This window comes from Emydura macquarii, unplaced genomic scaffold (assembly GCF_026122565.2).
Source record: "Emydura macquarii macquarii isolate MOO-44397 ecotype Brisbane River unplaced genomic scaffold, CSIRO-AGI_Emac_v2 contig_3108, whole genome shotgun sequence".
NCBI lineage: Eukaryota > Metazoa > Chordata > Testudines > Chelidae > Emydura > Emydura macquarii.
The window spans coordinates 946,329-966,175 of NW_027133245.1; the positions used below are offsets into that span (position 1 = coordinate 946,329).

A 19,847-nucleotide genomic window follows, 5' to 3' on the forward strand; every position below is an offset into this window, starting at 1 on the left:
GGCAATATTAGTGAAAGAACTGAGCTTTGAGGAAGGCCGTTGACCTGATACTTGCAAGAGCTACTGCAGTTGCTCATGTGTACCTGAAGCTGCCTGTTTTGGAGAATGAGCTGTACTACTTTGACCACCCAACGCAGGAGAGTTTAAACAAAAGGTCTCTGTACCAACTGTGTCATAGGTGGCTGTCAAATGCAAGAAGATGGCTCCTGTCTTTAGATTTTGTTGAAAACTGTTTTCAATAAAGGTGGTAAAGGCCAGGACATAATCACAGGTGCTTTGTCCTTTCCTGAACCCTTCCTGCTCGACCTGCAAGATATCATCCAAATCTGAAGTGATTTGTTGGAGGATCAAATGCTCAAACACCTTGAAACACACTGACAGCAAGGATATTGGGTGGTAACTCGACACAAGTAGGGTTCCTTGCCTGGCTTAAAAATGGCAATAAACTTTGCTTGATGCCAAGTGCAATGACCCATATGTAGAAGTTAGTAAGCCATTGTGAAGCCTTTGGTCCAAAGTGCTTGAGGAATTCCAGCAAGAAGTTATCACAACTTGCTGCTGTTCCTGGATTGATGGAGTTAAGGGCCTTATCTAGCTCATTGACTATGAATAGCTCTGGTTGACTCCTACCCACATTCTGAAGTCAAAGTTGCACCATTCATTGTGTAGTTTGCATTTGAATCGCTTCTCTATTGGGACCTTTGCTAGCCGCAGTAGATGCCTTGCAACTTTACTGGGCTTAACCACTGGGTGATTTTGACCTGTAGGTTGTTGAGCAGCACCCAGCCAGCGGATCAAGTTGCAGCACTTCTGACTGAAATAAATGAAGTTAAGCTTCTTCATCGATTTCTTCCACTTAGTGAGCCAGAGACTCAATCAAGTGGTCAGCGATATCCGAATAGCCAGATAATTTGAATTTCCTGGGCAAAACTTGGAATTCGGCGCTCAGGCAGGGAATGTAAATTGGTCGACAGCCCTGTGTTATAGATGAGCATACATGGCTCTGTGGAATCAGCAGTTGGCTTCATCAACTGGGTTAGAATGCAATGGAATGGTAACCACACTACGTTCCAGTGCATTGCAGAACCAGTCTGCCTTGCGGAAATTCCATCAATGTGTGATTGAGCTTTGAATGATGGCTAGCTGGAGCCCGATGTGAATAAGTGATGGTCTGTGTTGGCTGTGAGGGAAGTTATCAAGTACTATACGGCTCACTGGTTGTGAATGGACATCTAGTGACCTGACCCAGCAAAGGTTGGGAGAATAGATAAGCGTTCACATCGCAGTCCCTGTCAGTACCCGGCCTGGGCCAGGAAAGTTAATGATCCAACCAGCAGACCAAATTCAGTGATAAATCTTGGTCATGCTGTCTGACTGCGACCTCAATGTATTGCCATCCTTTGACTTTCAAGCCATTGGACTGGCAGTTTGAATTCTTCAACTTAATGTTGAGGGCCTGTCAGCAGCCAAATGCAGCATCGTTAGTGCCTCAAGCCACTGCTGAGTGCCTACATCCTTAACTCCAAGTTAATCAAATTTTTAATATGTTTTCTTCTATTACATTCTAAGAATAGGAAAAACTGCATTTTTTTACAATGAGGGATGTAGTTTGTTTTTAATGTCTAAACAGGTACAGTGTTTCAGAAGCAGTGGAAGAGGTTGTGAACGGGTGCCTGGGATGGACCACACTGAGAGTGCCACCTCAGGGCAGATTTCAAGAAATAGAGCAAATTACTCCCCATAATTGGTGGTTTATTCTATAATTAGATTCACCAATCCAATAACAAAAGAGCTTCTGCAGTGCCACATTGGTTAACTAGAAGCCAAAACACAGTCCCCTTTAGGCATTCTAGCCTTGGTTCCCACCCAGGCAAACGGGTCTAATGTGGAGAGAGGTTACTGAAAACCCAATTCACATATCTGAGGTTCTACTAATTCCAAAGGATCAGACACTTACCCTAAGGTCAATATGTATCTCAGATCTTACCCAAATATTCTATTGTCATCCAATCCTTAGTAAACAACTAAAGATTTATTAATAAAAGAAAATAAGAGTTATAAATTATTAATAGATCATGTGTATACAAATGATTACAAAGTCCTTATATCAGGTTTGTAGCGGGGTGGAATAAACACCTGACTTGCAAAAGTCTCTCTGGTAACTTGCAAAAGATTAGAAGGTCCTCAGTCCATATTTGAAAACGCTCTTTTTAGTTGTAAATCCATAGTCCAGAGAATTGGCGCAGGAATGAGGCAAAGCAGTGATGTCATCACTTGCAGTTTGCAATTTATAGCCCAGCCCAGATGCATGGAAAGTTACTGGCCCAATATGGAGTCCACAGTCACAGGATCATGGAAAGTTCCTGGTAAAAGATGGAGTCTTAGGTCGCATGTCCTCATCACATGTCCTTGAATGGTTTCCTGAATCACAGGGGTGATCATTGGCCCCTTGATGTCTGAGGCATCCACAGGAAAGGCCTACTGGGCAAGATGAGTTTCTTCAGTGGCCCATTGAGAGAGTGGAGGGTTCTTAATGGGCCATCAACACATAGCTGTCTAGTAGCCCTGATGTAAATCTATCGGGGGTGTGGGGGGAGGGGAAGGGGAAGGGGAAGGGAGAGGATGACCCAGGAACACAACACATTTGAGATACAAATACATAGCTAATATTCATAACTTCAAATACAGTGATGACACATGACTTTAACTAGGATAATCATACTTGATAGATTGTAACTTTTCCATTGACACCTTACGTGATACACTTCATACAAGATTTGTTACAACTGTGCAACAGTCGCAACAATGATATAAATGGTCATTTTCAATTATACAGCATCACAGGGGTTTTCTACTGTCTTCTTTAATAGTATGAGACAATTTTGTATTTAATAATACTGTTTTAATTATAAATACAACTTAGGTTGAATATCTTCAGCAAACAAATAGAGAGCTTGAGAATCGTATACAAGACCTTTTGGACACCAAACAGAATGTTACTAGTGAAGTGGTTCATTTAAGCAATAAAAATGAAGAACTATGCCAAGAACTGAGTGAGATAGACCATTTGGCACAGCAGTTGGAAAGACACAAAGAAATTGTGCTTGAGACTGCAGATAAGGAAATTGGGGAAGCTAAGGTAAGCATATATACTGTAATTTGCTATGTTGCTAAGGATCTGATCCAACTCCCATTGAAGTAATTTTTATTATTTACATTGGCATCTAGAGGAGTTTGATTTGCATTTAAAAGGTACAAGGATTGTTTTCCACAGATCAAAACTTTTTCAAATGTACTTAGAATGTTTGTATATATATTGTTACTATGGCATCACAAAGCTTTGTATAGCACCATAAAACTTTGTTTGGATTCATCTCTTGATGCTTTATGTCTTAAGGTTTATGATTTTGTTCTCTATCCTATTAAGAATGAGCAGGAAAATGCACAAAATTAGACCATCAAGCATGCTAATGGAAGCGTGTTTATTTCTCTTATTTTATCACTTTACTATTTTAGGCAAGACTGTTATTTAAAGAGTAGTTAGCTTCTAGAAGTAAAGAGACTGTCTTAAAAAAAATCCTGAGACACCAAGAACTCCTGGGACAAGATAGATCTTTGTAACAATGATGATTGGGTTTGAAGAATCCTCTGCTTTGAGGAATCAAGCAATAAGCCATTTAATCGCTGTTCTAAGAGTAATGTATGTCTGTGTGCAGCAAATTCTAGACATTTCTGTGCTTTATTCAATAAATAATATGGAAATTAAGCTCTCAATCAAGTAAGTAATGACCAGTAAATTCCTAGGTATCAAGTTTAATTTACTTTTCATTTTACTGGGTACATGTACTTAGAATTTAGCAAAGTAGAAATCACTTTCTAAATAAATTGCATGTTTCTCACAAAAATATTTTGTACATAATATCAAGGGGTTTTGATTTTTAAGCAATTATAATAATTTTGAATACTTATATGATTTTTATTAATATATGTTAACTTTGATTAATAGAAAGAGATTAAAAGAAAACATAGTGAAATACAGGATCTTGAAGAAACAATAACAAGACTTAAGTCAGTAAGTAAAACAATCCTTTCAAACTGAGGTTTCTTTAGGTAACTCCTATTAAGTTGTGATCTCTTTTTTCTGTTTCTCATATCTTCTATAGAGTATTCTAGCATACATTCATCCTGATGAGATAAATTGTTAAAATTTACAATTTTGTAAAAAATCTGTTTACATTTTCTATTTTAAAAAAGTTTATAGGCATGAATATCTTCTATCTAAGAACTTTAATAAAATAGCTAAGAGAGTAAACTCCAAAGTTAAAGAGCCGAATGAGCCATCCTATCATTTTGTTGTAAATTTGAATAAACTAAAGGAAAAAATTCTATAGAAAAACAGTTTGGTTAAGCATCGTAGCTTTCTTTTTTGTATTTGTACACGTTATATTACAGAGGACATTTCTATGTAAAGTACAATCTTTTCTTTGAGTTTTCCTTGTTATCATTTCTCCTTCCCCAATGTCATAATCCTTAATTTGTAACGGTAGGATTATTTTCACCACAACCAAGTAGGACATCTTGGAGAACTTTTTTTATATAGAAACTGCTCAGGACTTCAACATTTTACCATGCACTTGCTAGGTTAGAGACGAAGCTTAGCGGCCCCGATGAAAAATACCTATGTCCACAAGTCCTTTAAAGTCAGTCTCCTGCAGTTTAAAACAACATGTGGTAGTACTGTTTAAGTATTGTATGCAAATGTTAAAATTAAAATCAACTTTATGTAAAATATACTTTTAATAAAGCATTCAACTAGTAGGATAATCTAAACATAGAAAAGAATTCACCAAACTGTATTTTACCAGATACAGAACTGATTGAATACAACAATACATTGTCACACAAATTATTTAACTAATGCCAATTAACTTAATCAAATATTTTATATTTGCCAAATACTGTTTGATCTGATCTACTTATTAAAATCTCTTGCTTTAATTGTATCTTCTTTCCTTTGTGGGTTCCTGTCCACTTTTTTTTTTAATTATTATTTTTGTCTCTTAAAATAGCAGCAGAATGAAACTGACCTGATTCTTCTTAATTTAATGGCTGACTGCAAGGTTCTGAATGCAGGATATAGCATAATGTATTTTTACTTGGTTATAGTAAAAAACTGGCAGCAAAATAATACATATTCATTAACATTTAAAATAGTATAAATGGAGTATGTTAAACTGTAGCAATATCTGATCATAATTAGAAATTTAATAAAATGTTAAATGAATTTGTAAATACTTTGCTTAAATTTTCTTTTCTAAGTTTTTCAATATATTTATTTCAGGAGTTATGCTCTTGTCGAAGAGAAAAAGAGAGGCTGGCTGATGAACTCTTTGGAAAAGCAGATGAAAAACAAAATGTTGAACTATTGTTAAATCAGCTTGAACAAGAGAAACAAAGGCTTTCAGAAAAAGTTGAAAACTTTGAAATTATAGGTAAATGTTTAAATATTGATCCGTTAAATATGTATTTTATATTGCTATTTTTAAGATAATGAAATCTTAAATATATTTATCTGTAACTGGTAATAACACTAAATCATGATCCTATTATATTTGGAATAAAAATAATTGTATGAAGGCTAAAAGTTTTCCTTAAAAATGTTCCAGCACTGAAACTGCATATGTAATATAATTTAGTTGTAGTTGCATTTTTCTGAGTGAGCAGAATAGCCTTCTGTAGTGATTTTAGGCTTTATTTATGCTATTCTTATGAATCCTGAAGATGATACACGTGTGTCCTGAAATAGCATACTCCATTTATTAATGCAAAATAAATTATTATGGAACTGCAGTATGCTGATCGTGGCTACCGTTCGGTTGACTTTATTTTGTGTGTGTGTGTGTGTGTGTGTGATTGTTACATACCTTTTTAGCTGCGATATATTAGAAATATTTCTAAAACTTTAAACTCATATTTTAGGCAAATACTATCAACTCTCTAGTTTTTTCAATTATAAAATGTATTCTATCTTCACTATCAGATTTTGTTGTAATATTTAGTAACTGTTGTTGTAACTTGAGTGTGCATTCCTTAAACCTGTCTCTTATTCATGTATGCTAATTTTTAAATTTCTTGGTTGTTTTCCCCTGCAGAACGAGAACTTGTCTTAGAAATAGAAAGAATGAGGTTAGAATATGGTATAGCTCTTGGAGACAAGTCACCTTCTCGACTCGATGCATTTGTGAAGACCTTAGAAGAGGACAGGAATTACTATAAGAGAGAGTTAGAATATTTTCAAAAGATGATAAAACGAAGATCTAGCCCATGCCGTAGGTCTCCAGATAAGGTAATGCTCCCTTTGTCAATGAATGGTGGAAAAAGCAATGCAGATCTGTTGCTGGAAAGATATTAGTTCCATTCAAGAAGTGATAAATTATATTCTAAATATTAACTGCAGAAAATTATTTATCCTAATTGTCTTTTTAGATTTATTTTCCCAACATGAAGAATAAGTAACTGTGAATAATAATAATAGACTTGATTTCTTTCTTTTCCTGTTGACATTTTTAAATCTTCCATTATTTCATAATCTGTAGAAAAAGAATTTTATTTCAAAAGAGAAGAAAAGCAAGAGAGATCAAAGGATGTGTCTATCTGGGTATCTAAGGTTTAGGGTATGTCGATACTGCAATTAAAAATCCACAGCTGACTCATGCTAAGGTGGTGTTTAATTGCAGTTTAGATATTCAAACTTGGACTGCAGCCTGAGCCCGAATGTCTACACCACAGTTAAACAGCTCCTAAGCCCGAGCCTCTCAGCCTGAGTGAGCTGGCACAGGCCAGCCATGGGTGTCTAATTGCAGTATAGACATACCCTAAGCATTTTGTCAGGTTTAGAGGCCCAGTCAAGATTGGGGCCCCCTTTTGCTGACTTTTGCCTGGAAATACATTATCCTTTTTGCAGATGTTGCTAATACTATTATCTATTTTTCATATTATACTATATCAGTGTTTCTCAATTAAATTTGGCCACGGAACCCTTTTGAACTCGATAAATAATTGCGGAACCCCCCAAACTCTTAACAATATTTTTACATATGGGGCCAAAAAAAAAATGTCGAAATAAGCAAATTATATACAAACAACTAGGTCAGCGTTTCTCAATTAAATTACACTTACACTCGATACCCTCTGCCGAAAAATCCGGGACATCTTCCCTTTTTCGGCGGCATGGAGAACAGCTGATCGGCGGAGCGGAGAACAGCTGATCGGCGGAGCGGAGAACAGCTGCTCTTGGCGGTGTGGCGAACAGCTGCTTGCGGAACCCTAACAGTGTTCCTGCGGAACACCAATTGAGAAACACTGTACTATATTATAATATCTAATTTTCTGATTTACTTTGCAGAGTGAGGATGTGCGGTTGATCACCAAGGAAAGAGATGAACTACAATCTATGTTGGATAGATTTGAAAAACACATGATAGAAATTCAATCCAATGTCAAATTACTGACTGCAGAAAGAGACAAATTAAATGTCCTTTATGAACAGGTAAGAAATTAAAGGCATGATCTAATTGCCATTGAATTAATTGACTAACGCTTTGTGGTACTCTTTTAAAAAAAAAAAAAAAAAAAAAAAAAAAAAAAAACGGGGGGGGCGGGGTTGAAGGACATGAGGGCTCAGCGAGGTGGGTGTGACAGGTCCCCTCCCCCCCTTGTGCAGCCTGGGACTGGGGTACCACTGAGCCTTTTGGGCTCCCTCACACCCTGTAATGCTGATGTCAAGGCACAAACCTCTAACAGGTACTGTGCTTACACAGACATTTACAGGCAAGGACACACCCAGCTCCAAACCAACAATGTATACAGGCACCAGACAATTCTCCCTGTTCCCAAACCCTGCACTACAGGAGTATACTGTCTTTCACTGAACATTTCATTAATTAGTTTAGTCCTCCTTCCCCCCAACCCCCATGTGGGAAGGATATACACCAGCTTTTGTGAACTGAGCTAAGATTTTCCAAGCACTTTAGCCTAGACACAATGTTTTAGGTAAAATTATAAAGCAGATTTATTAACTACAGAAAGTTAGATTTTAAATGATTATAAGTAATTGTATTAAAGGATTAGAGATAATTATCAAAGAAATAAAAATAACTTCACAGTCTATGTTCTTGTACACTAAACAGAATTTGAATTAGCAATATCTCACCCTGGCTGCCAATACAAGTAAGCTTACAGGTTCTTGATACACAGGCTGCATCTGCCTTGCAGCCTGGGTTCCCCTCCCCCGTTCATAGTTCTTTGTCTTCCAGATGTTTCTTCAGGTGTTGAGTTGTGGGGGAATGAAGACAAATGAGGATGTCACTCCCACTTTTTTATGGGTTCCTCCAGCTTGAGAAAGATCTATGCATGTGACATAGAATCATAGAGTTGGAAGGGACCTCAGGAGGTCATCTAGTCCAACCCCCTGCTCAAAGCAGGACTAACCTCAGCTAAATAATCCCAGCGAGGGTTTTATCAAACCGCAGCTTAAAAACCTCTAAAGATGGAGATTCCACTACCTCTCTAGGTAACCCATTCCAGTGCTTCACCACCCTCCTAGTGAAAAACTTTTTCCTAATGTCCAACCTAGACCTCCCCCCTGCAACTTGAGACCGTTGCTCCTTGTTCTGTCATCTGCCACCACTGAGAACAGCCTAGCTCCATCCTCCCTGGAACCCCATTTCAGGTAGTTAAAGGCTGCTATCAAATCTCCACTCATTCTTCTCTTCTGCAGACTAAACAAGCGTAGTTCCCTCAGCCTCTCCTCATAAGTCTTGTGCTCCAGCCCCCTAATAATTTTTGTTGCCCTCCGCTGGACTCTCTCCAACTTGTCCACATCCTTTTTGTAGTAGGGGGCCCAAAACTGGACACAATATTCTAAATGAGGCCTCACCAATGCTGAATAGAGGGGAATGATCACTTCCTGAGATCTGCTGGCAATGCTCCTACTACTGCAGCCCAATATGCTATTAGCCTTCTTGGCAACCAGGGCACACTGCTGACTTATATGCAGCTTCTTATCCACTGTAACCCCCAGGTCCTTTTCTGCAGAACAGCTGCCTAGCTCATCGGTCCCCAGTCTATAGCTGTGTATGGGATTCTACCGTCCAAAGTGCATGACTCTGCACTTGTCCTTGTTGAACCTCATCAGATTTCTTTTGGCCCAATCCTCCAGTTTGTTTAGGTCCTTCTGTATCCTATCCCTACCTTCCAGGGTATCTACCACTCCCCCTAGCTTAGTGTCATCTGCAAACTTGCTGAGGGTGCAATCTACCCTATCCTCCAGATCATTAATGAAGATGTAGAACAAAACCGGCCCCAGGACCGACCCCTGGGGCACTCTGCTTGTGGCCGGCTGCCAGCTAGACATGGAATCATTGATCACTACTCGTCGAGCCCTATGCTCTAGCCAGTTCTCTATCCATTTTATAGTCCATTCATCCAACCCATACTTCTTTAACTTGCTGATAAGAATACTGTGGGAGACAGTATCAAAAGCTTTGCTAAAGTCAAGGTATATCACGTCCACCGCTTTCCCCACATCCACAGAGCCAGTCACCTCTTCATAGAAAGCAATCAGGTTGGTCAGGCATGACTTTTCCTTGGTGAATCCATGTTGACTGTTCCTGATCACCTTCCTCTCATCCAAGTGCCTTAAAATGGATTCCTTGAGGACCTGCTCCATGATTTTTCCAGGAATTGAGGTGAGGCTGACCGGTCTATAGTTCCCTGGATCCTCTTTCCTCCCTTTCTTGAAGATGGGCACTATATTTGCTTTTTTCCAGTCATCAGGGACTTCCCCCAATTGCCATGAGCTTCCAAAGATAATAGCCAATGGCTCTGAAATCACATCAGCCAACTCCCTCAGCACCCTCGGGTGCATTGCATCTGGCCCCATGGACTTGTGTGTGTCCAATCTTTCTAAATAGTCTTGGACCTGTTCCTTTAGCACTGTGGGATGTTTGCCTCCTTCCCATTCTGTGCCACCCAGTGCAGTAGTCTGGGAGCTGAACTTGTCTGTGAAGACAGAGGCAAAAAAGGCATTGAGTACCTCAGCTTTCTCCACATCCTCTGTTATGGGTTGCCTCCCCCATTCTGTAAGGGGCCCACACTTTCCCTAATCTTCCTCTTGTTGGCAACATGCCTGTAGAAACCCTTCTTGTTCCCCTTCATGTCCCTTGCCTGCTGCAACTCCAATTGTGCTTTGGCCTTCCTGATTTCATTCCTGCATGTTCGAGCAGCATTTTTATACTCCTCCCTAGTCATCTGACCAAGCTTCCACTTCTTGTAAACTTCTTTTTTGTGTTTAAGTTCACCAAAGACTTCTTTGTTAAGCCAAGCTGGACGCCTACCATATTTGCTATTCTTTCTGCACATCGGGATGGTTTGTTCCTGTGCCCTCAATAAGGTTTCTTTAAAATACAGCCAGCTTTCTTGGACTCCTTTCCCCCTCATATTAGCCTCCCAGGGTATCCTGCCCATTAGATCCCTGAGGGAGTCAAAGTCTGCTTTTCAGAAGTCCAGAGTCCGTATCCTGCTGTTCTCCTTTCTTCCTCTTGTCAGGATCCTGAACTCAACCATCTCATGGTCACTGCTGCCTAGGTTGCCACCCACTCCTACTTTCCCTACCAATTATTCTCGGTTTGTGAGCAGCAGGTCAAGAGAAGCACGGCCCCTAGTTGGTTGCTACAGCACTTGCACCAGGAAGTTGTCTGCAACACTATCCAAAAACTTCCTGGTTTGTTTGTGCTCTGCTGTACCCCATTGTGTATGTGCTTCCTCTGTGAAGTCTTTTGGGATGGCCCTTGGGAGAGCGGATTCCCCTTAATGGATTATCAGCACATCTGGCTACTCCATTTTTGTACCTCAAAAGCTGGTTTAATATTCTCTACCTTCCAACATATTTCAGTAGCGCGCACACCGCAGAAGTTCATAACTTTGTATACAATGGCAACACATACAATCCAACAGTATTTTAATGTTTAGCAGACCAAGACTTTTAAAATGATACCTCACAAGGTATACTTTGTACAAATCATATCATAATTATATGACAGTGAGGAAATGGATGTCTGGGATGTTGCTTTTAGCCACAGAGTGTTACAGTGGGATCCTAGGAGCACAGACCAACCAAGATATAACAAGCTGTAAGTAGTGTAGAAAGATTGCAAATTTGTTAATTAGATAATTCCTGGTTTTTATTGCTTTGTAATAAATTGGTGTATTTTGCAGTTAGTATATTAACTTCAAAGAAATTCTAGTAGTGGCTACTATGTTTTCATGAATTCAGTTAAGATATTTGCTGTGCAGATCTAATTTATATGTGAAGTCCTTAAATACTAGAGTGATGAGTAGAAAATCTTAAATCAGGTAGATAGGAGTTAAAATTGTAATCTGCCTTAGTCGTGTCACTAGTTAATATGTAAACTAAGGCTATGCCTATACTTCCCCACAGTTCAGACTACAGGGGTGAGAAGAGCAGGGCACACCAAAGTGCTGTGCTGTAACTCCCCTGTGTAGGTACCATGGGAGCAAACTAAAAGATTCCTAATTCTTGTTAACATCCTAGTTCTCAAACAAGACTACATTAACATGAATTAGGAACCTTGTAGTTAGCACCAGCAGAGTCCACATGGAGGAATTAGAAATAAAGCACTTTTGGTGTACACTGCTGTTCACTCCCCCTTAGTCCAAACTGCAGGGCAGTGTAGACAAACTTTAAGTCACATAATCTTTTAAATCCAGTTTTCCAGTTTTATCTGATTTATGCTGTAATACTCCATAGGTTAGCATCCTCAGAAGAATTCTAACCTTTGAATCTTATATCCTTGAATATGTGATTTTTTTTTTTTTTTTTTTTTTTTTTTTAAAGGAAATTTTTCTAGTGAGATATACTTGAGTACTTTCAAATGATGCTTCTACAGTTACATATGGTATATTGTAACTTCTAATTCACAACTCTTCCTTCTGGAAAGTAATTAGTTAAGATGTACCTACTGTACTTGGAATGTGGAAATAGAAGATAGGAGAGAGAGAATTCATGAGCAGGGGTGGGGAGGATAGAAGCTGGAGAGGAAGGAGGAAGACGTGATGGATGAGAGAACAGAAGGAAATTGGACATAAGGGAGAGAAAAAGCATGAAATGTATGTTTGGAAAATCAAGTACTCTTTGTTTTTGCGTACTTAACGAGCACTTTCTGGATGTCTAGGAAACAGCTAGAAAGAAATGCAGTAGATCTAGTGTAATCAGAATGCTAAAAATCAATTTGTCATTTTTCTTAACATTATATACAGTGTACTAATTTAATGTATGAATACTACTAAGCAGTATTCCTTTAAAGTCTCAGGGTGAATTAAATAGGTTAAGACGAGAGGCAAAACATACCTTAGTTTCCCAAAGTCATGTGGAAGAGGAAAGAGACATTGCATTAGCTGACTTCAGAAGAATGATGGCAGAAAAAGAAGGTCTAAGGGAGAAACTAAAGGTGAGCATGTGTTAATATAAATAATACCTTTTATGTTAATCTTTGAATATCTACTCTTGTGAACACTGAGAGGAACTTCCAATACGTTGCTTAATTATGCAGTTATAATTATAACCAAGAGCATACAACTTCACTTTTCTTCTACACTGAACACCACCACAGGACCATTTGTATAGTCTGTGCAAGATTAAGGAGCTTTCTGGAAATTCAAAAGTTTAAAATATTGCACTTGTAAAAATGACCACCTTATACATCAAAGGATGTGCATTTGTCAGGAGAAACTATGCATAGGATCAGTATGTATTTGTGCAATAAATATATGGATATACTGTTGCAATTACTCTTGCATATTGTTTCATTTTATTGGTGCAAAAATCCCATTAAACCTATCCTCAATAATGTTGTGGGTTATTTTTGGTTTTCTTTAAGCCTCTGGTTATACTTAAGAACCTGACATGGAAACACAGCTACAAAATCAGTGTCACAGAAGCAGCTCTGTAAAAACTAGGTAATAAAAACTGTTCCAAAAATATGTATTTAAAGTATATTCTCTCTGGTATTTTATCTGCTAGCTGGTGGCTAGACATTAAAATTAATTTAATTATTTAGGGTCTAGTGTTTAGATTCACTGTGAGCTTTCTGCAGCTTTAGTTAATTATATTATTGTGTTTACTTCAATATGGTGATATTTCTTCCGTGTTTTGCCTTGCAACCTCTCACTGTGACCACCATGGGTGAAACCATTGAAGCCAATAGCACTTTTACTGTTGACTTAAATAGAACCAGATTTCACTTCTATGTGGAAACATTTTTAACTTGTTATTATACTTACAACTAAGATATCTCTTTGAGTAATTGTCCACATAGATTCCAGTCTTGGTGCTCTTGCACACCATATGTGCAAGATCGGATTCTTTAAAATAGCAATGTCTGGGGGGTTGGCCTGTGCCCTGCACGCACTCCTGCTTCCCACAGCGGAAGATACAAAGGATGGTATGGCTGCAATCTGTGCTTGGTTCTTTCTTATGACCTGTCACTGCAAGACACAGTCCTATGGTATCATTGTTCCTTGCTTAGTGAGAAACCAGTTAGTCTTCAAAGTTTTTTAAATTTTTGTTAGTTAAACATTTTGATAGGTTTTCTTTACCTCTTGGCTTTATCTTAGGTAAAGAGTAATGACAGGTGTGGGTAATCAGGCCTAGTGATTGAAACACGAGTTGTTCTTCGAGTGATTGCACATGTCCATTCCACTATAGGTGTGTGCACGCCTCCGTGCACGGCTACTGGAACTTTTTTCCCCTTAGCAGATCCCATAGGGCCGGCTCTGGTGCCCCCTGGAGTCCCGCGCACATGCCGCGGTATATGAGGCACTGCCGGCCCTATGCCCCCTCAGTTTCTTCTTTCTGCCCATGGCGGTTACTGGAACTGCCTGCGCTTCCATTGCAAGTGCTTATTCCCTGTGTTTAAACTTTAAACTAGGTTTTTTTGTTAATTAATTAGTTAGATTAGTAACTGCTGTAGTGGTAGTTAGACACTTGAAGGTAGTCTAGCTTAGTTTTTTACCGGGAACAGGTATGCGCTGGTGTCATGGCTTCAAGCCGTGCGCTCTGGCGGGAAGGTTTTCCCACTAACTGACCCCACTGCCTGAAGAGTGGGGAGGGGGAAGCTCTTCGTAAGAGAATGGATCATAAGGCTTTCAGACCTTCGGAAAATCCACATGAAAGCCTGGCTTACGGAGGCCCGAGCCAACTGCTTTGCTGCGGTATCCAGCACGCCGCCGGTGCAGAGAGCACCATTGGCACCGACCCGACTCGGCACCGCGGAGACGGACACATTTGAACTCCCCTGCACCGTCGGAGCAGGCGGGGTAGAGCACCGATCTGCATTGAGGTTGGATCGCGGAGACCCGCTTCCGGAGCCAGTGTCTCCAGCCAGGGAGCCTCACCTGACTTGAGGAGTGGGGGAGTCCCTCGGCACCTACCGATTTCGGTGGCTGAATGGTGGCAAGAGTCTTGTTGGCCTTGCATACCCTGTCGCTGCCCATACCTCCACAAGAGAGAAGGGGCTGGCATTAAGGGGAAGCCTGTGTTGGGACCCCCTGAATGGCTCAGGAGATCCCCGGTACGGGGAGGAAGATCTCCTGCAGACCGGTTTCCTAGGGTAGAGCAGGAATGCTCCCCGAGAAGTTATCCAGGTTGCAGTCGCCGGACTGACCTGCATTGAGATGGAGAGCAGTCACCTGCCCGACACCGGTCTCAACCCCCCGGCACCAGGTGAGGTCCATCCCATTGCTCCGGCACCGAAGAATTTGCCAGCAAGTACGCGGCGCTGATCCTGGTCACCGGAAACAGTCTCGGTACCGAGGAGCCGGGCAGAGCAGAACCCCATAGCTGGAGACAGGCTCGACACTGAGGAGTTCGCCCCCACCCATGCCAAGGCAACGAGGAAACCCGGATGCCAGAGACAGACTCAGCACTGAGGTTTCGCCCCCCCGTACCGAGGCTGCGCCTAGCTCGGTGGCCGGAAACAGACTTGGCACCGAGGAGTTCGCCGTGCACCAAGGCCGGGCAGAGCTGGTCGCTGGAGCTTGACTCAGCACCGAGACGCATGCAGAGTGCAAAAAGTCCTCTGTGCAGGGATGATGCTCGGGTCACCCCAGCTCGCTGGAACGTTGTCCGTGTGCCTGCTTCAGTCGCAGCACCCGCAACAAACATGGTAGTCGAGGTGGTCGTCACCGAGGGGTTGCTCTCTGGAGCGATGATACCGCACAGTAAGAGGCTTTGGGCAGCCCCAGCAGTGGTCTGTCAACAGTGCCTCAGTGTCCCTTTGGGGATGCAGTACCTGGGGGGAGCAACCATCAACGAAGGTGCCAGATCCCCAGGCAGATGGCCTCAAAGGCGATGGTCATCCCAATGACTGTATGGGAGCCTAAGAGGTTTCCCGAGGGGGGGATGGGACCACGGTCCGTCAACCCCTCAGGGATGCAGCCAGTGCCTCAAGTACAAGAAAAGGGCCCCATGGGCAGCGACTTCTGTGTGGACCGCCGGTCGGTGGGAAGAGGGGCTGCAGCCTGCAGCTCCCCTACCCCCACCCTCCTCTCCACCAGATAAAACATGCTTCCGAGCCCTAGTTGTTTCTAGGGCACACCTCAGGGGGCTGGAGGCGAAGGAGCAAGAGGGGCATCAGACAACCTTTAATATGCTACCAAGGGGCTCCACAGTGTGGTAGCTGCCCTGGCCTACAGAGGGGTGCCCAACATAGTGAGGGTCTTATGGCAAAACCCCCTCCTCCGTATCCCGATGCCTAAATGAGCCAAGAAAAGTATTACACCCAGCCAAGGGGTTTGAATACTGTTCACCACCCTGCCCCAGATCCCTGGTGGTGGTTGCTGCCAGCCACAGGGATTGGCAGGGAGATGGGCTCTACTCCAGACAACAAGGGCGACTGCAAGCCAAACTCCAGCGACTCCAGCTACCAGGATCACGGTCACCTGTGGTGCCCAGACCTGGATTCCCGACACCTCGGGGAGTGATAGATTGGTGGCCGAGAGGCGATGAGCGAGCCACTCAGAACAAGCCCAGTGTATACCGATGGGTAGCAGGAAACCCTCCACACAGGCCGTGTACCAGATTAAGTGAAAGTGGCTGTTGCCTGCCGGGAGCAATCCTGAGATACTCTGCCCGGCCTCTCACCATGGGAGGTGATTTGGGAAATAATTGCCGCAGCTAAAGCTCCAGGGACTGACTGTGGCCTCTCTGGAGCCCCACGTAGCAGCCATATCAGCTGCCCATCGGCTGCTGGAAGGGGAATTGTGGTCCTCCCATTAGATGGCCCCGGACGGGGGTGGAAGGCTCTCTCCGTAGGCCCGCAACCCAATGCTTCCCTGGGATCTCAACCTGGTCCTTCCCGGCCCATGCCCCCTCCCACCTGGAACCCAGGGCGTCAGGCCCTCTACTCTAGCCTTCTGGGAAGGTAGCTTCCCTGGCAAGAAAGATCTCCAGGATCAGGGCTCTGACACCCAGAGCTCCTCCCTCATACTGTAGTCTATAAGATAAGATTCAGTGAGACTGCACCGGGCCCCCTGGCCCAAGGTTGTTGCCCGGTTTCATTGGACCAATCATATATTCTCCCCAGGTCTCCCCAAACCCCACGGTTCAGAGAAGAGTAGAAGGCTAAAACGAGAGTGAGGTCCTGGCTTCTACATCAGATGTATGAGGCCGTTCAGGAGAGTGACGCAGCTCTTCCTCGCAGCATCTGGTCAGATGAAAGCTTCACTGGTCTTCAGCCGCCGCAGATTCCTTGGGAATAATTTCCTGCATTGCGTTCGGCCACGAGCAGGTGAAGGTGCCGCTTCCAGACGCCACGGCTCACCCAACAGAGCTCAAACTCCATCCACAGCCTCCTAGCAGAAATGCTAGTGTGGAACATCTGCAAAACAACTGTCAGGCTGGCGGTACATACCTTCACGTCCCACCACGCCTCTGTCCAAGGCGCAGGAAGTAGTGGGCTTCAGCAGAGCTGGGCTGCAGGCAGCTCACCACTAACTCCGGCCCACCTCCAGGGTACTGCTTGTTAGTCACCGATAGTGGAATGGACATGAGCAATCACTTGAAGAAGAAAACAAGGTTACTTACTAGTAACTGATGTTCTTTGAGATGTGTTGCTCATGTCCATTCCACAACCCACCCCCTGTCCCTGCCGCCAGAGTTGGCCGAAAGAAGGGACTGAGGGGGCGTAGGGCTGGCAGTGCCTCATATACTGCGGCATGTGCGCGGGACTCCAGGGGGCACCAGAGCCAGCCCTACGGGATCTGCTAAGGGGAAAAAAGTTCTGGTAGCCGTGCACGGAGGTATGCACACACCTATCGTGGAATGGACATGAGCAACACATCTCGAAGAACCTCAGTTACTGGTAAGTAACCTTGTTTTTGTCCTACCAGTTAAAGCTGAATCCAGTGGGGCCAGAATTCAGGAACGATCCAAGGGTCAGTACCAAGGGAATAGATGCCAAATCCCAGAGCCGGTGGGCAAACTGGAGTTGTAGGCTAGAAATGGAGCCAAGGATCGGTACTGGAGAGACAGAAGCCAGATGCCAGAGCTGTAGCTGAGGATTGATGTCAGAAGTGGATGGGAAACGGGCTAGAGCTGGAGTGGACAGAAGGTGGAGCAGATTTGGAAACAAGGCTGGAGCAGGGCCTGGAAGGAGGCTGGAGAAGGAAAAGCGCTACTGTGGACATGGTACATATTGAGGAACAGCTGAGCTGCTGTGGGTGCCAGGCTTATGAACAGAGCTGCTAAACCAGCAGCCAATCAGTGCTGTGGCTACTCGGCTATTCAGCCATTCCCAGCCTCTGGCAAACAGCATGAGTTGCATTGTGTGTAAAGCTGTTGTAGATGAATTCAGCATGGGGAACGAGTGCCAACCAGTCATCCTGGTAGTAATTTAGAAAGCAGCATAGGTATTGCTCTAGGAATTGATTGACTCTTTCTGCCTGACTGTTGGTACTAGGGTAATAAGCAGTTGAGGTACGAGGTTTGATGGCCAGGAAGCATAGAAAGTCACACCAAAAGCATGCAATAAACTGGGATCCCAGGATGGATACTATGCCTGTGGGCAACTGTGACAGGCCGCTTGCCCCTCACTGGCCAGGAAAGGGTTAAGAATCATAGAACCATAGAGTTGGAAGGGACCTCAGGAGGTAATCTAGTCCAACCCCCTGCTCAGAGCAGGACTAACCTCAGCTAAATAATCCCAGCGAGGGTTTTATCAAGCCGCAGCTTAAAAACCTCTAAAGATGGAGATTCCACCACCTCTCTAGGTAACCCATTCCAGTGCTTCACCACCCTCCTAGTGAAAAACTTTTTCCTAATGTCCAACCTAGACCTCCCCCCCTGCAACTTGAGACCGTTGCTCCTTGTTCTGTCATCTGCCACCACTGAGAACAGCCTAGCTCTATCCTCCCTGGAACCCCATTTCAGGTAGTTAAAGGCTGCTATCAAATCCCCCCTCATTCTTCTTTTCTGTAGACTGAACAAGCCTAGTTCCCTCAGCCTCTCCTCATAAGTCTTGTGCTCCAGCCCCCTAATAATTTTTGTTGCCCTCCGCTGTACTCTCTCTAACTTCTCCACATCCTTGTTGTAGTAGGGGGCCCAAAACTGGACACAATACTCCAAATGCGGCCTCACCAATGCCGAATAGAGGGGAATGATCACTTCCCGTAATCTGCTGGCAATGCTCCTACTACTGCAGCCCAATATGCTATTAGCCTTCTTGGCAATCAGGGCACACTGCTGACTCATATGCAGCTTCTTATCCACTGTAACCCCCAGGTCCTTTTCTGCAGAACAGCTACCTAGCTCATCGGTCCCCAGTCTATAGCTGTGTATGGGATTCTTCCGTCCAAAGTGCATGACTCTGCACTTGTCCTTGTTGAACCTCATCAGATTTCTTTTGGCCCAATCCTCCAGTTTGTTTAGGTCCTTCTGTATCCTATCCCTACCTTCCAGGGTATCTACCACTCCCCCTAGCTTAGTGTCATCTGCAAACTTGCTGAGGGTGCAATCTACCCTATCCTCCAGATCATTAATGAAGATGTTGAACAAAACCGGCCCCAGGACCGACCCCTGGGGCACTCTGCTTGTGACCGGCTGCCAGGTAGACATGGAGGGCCGTTGGAGAGGCTGTGCAAAAGGCAGCCAATGGGAAGGAGCTGCGTGGCAGCCAATCAGTGCCTTGGAGGCCGGTATAAAAGGGAGCTGCAGAGCAGAGCAAGGACAGTGCCTCCCAAGAGCTTGAAGAGGGAGGACTGTCAGCACCTTGGGCAGAGCAGGGGCTGGCTGCTGGGACTCAGCAGAGCCAAAGGCTCTGAAGCAAGGGCAGAGAAGGTACCGGGGCTGTGGGGAAGTGGCCCAGGGAAATCTACAGAGGAATTGTGCGGGAGACTCAGTGGAAGGCTGCTGTGGAAGGTTGCCACACACACATAGGGTCCCTGGGCCAGGACCCAGAGTGGTGGGCAGGCCATTGGACTGATGGCAGGACTGCAATGGACACAGCAGGAGGTAACTAGAATGGACTGCAGAATCCCCCAGAAGGGGGGAAACATGGATTGTGACTTAGCTGGAGGGAGAGTTCAACGGAGACAGGACTGAGTGCGAGATACCGCAGACGGGGTGTCTACCTGACTGAGAGCTGATTCCCCAGATAATCAGCAGAAGGCACCAAGGCGATGAGTCAGACCTTATTATAGCAACCCATGAAGGTGAAAGGTGTTGTCTTCAAACCGATGAGCTGTTTTGTGAGCAGTGGGAAGACTGCAAC

The 19,847-nt window shown here is 43.6% G+C and overlaps 1 protein-coding gene across 3 annotated transcripts in view; it reads left to right on the forward strand.

The window, feature by feature from the left end:
• CEP135 (centrosomal protein 135) overlaps positions 1-19,847 on the forward strand; it is a 98,928-nt gene that overhangs the window by 27,312 nt on the left and 51,769 nt on the right. For all 3 annotated transcript variants that reach the window (XM_067530575.1, XM_067530576.1, XM_067530577.1), the window contains exons 8-13: positions 2,924-3,139; positions 4,007-4,072; positions 5,342-5,492; positions 6,153-6,346; positions 7,406-7,549; positions 12,387-12,530. In XM_067530575.1, coding sequence (XP_067386676.1) covers positions 2,924-3,139; positions 4,007-4,072; positions 5,342-5,492; positions 6,153-6,346; positions 7,406-7,549; positions 12,387-12,530 — 915 coding nt within the window. The remainder of the gene's footprint in view (positions 1-2,923; positions 3,140-4,006; positions 4,073-5,341; positions 5,493-6,152; positions 6,347-7,405; positions 7,550-12,386; positions 12,531-19,847) is intronic.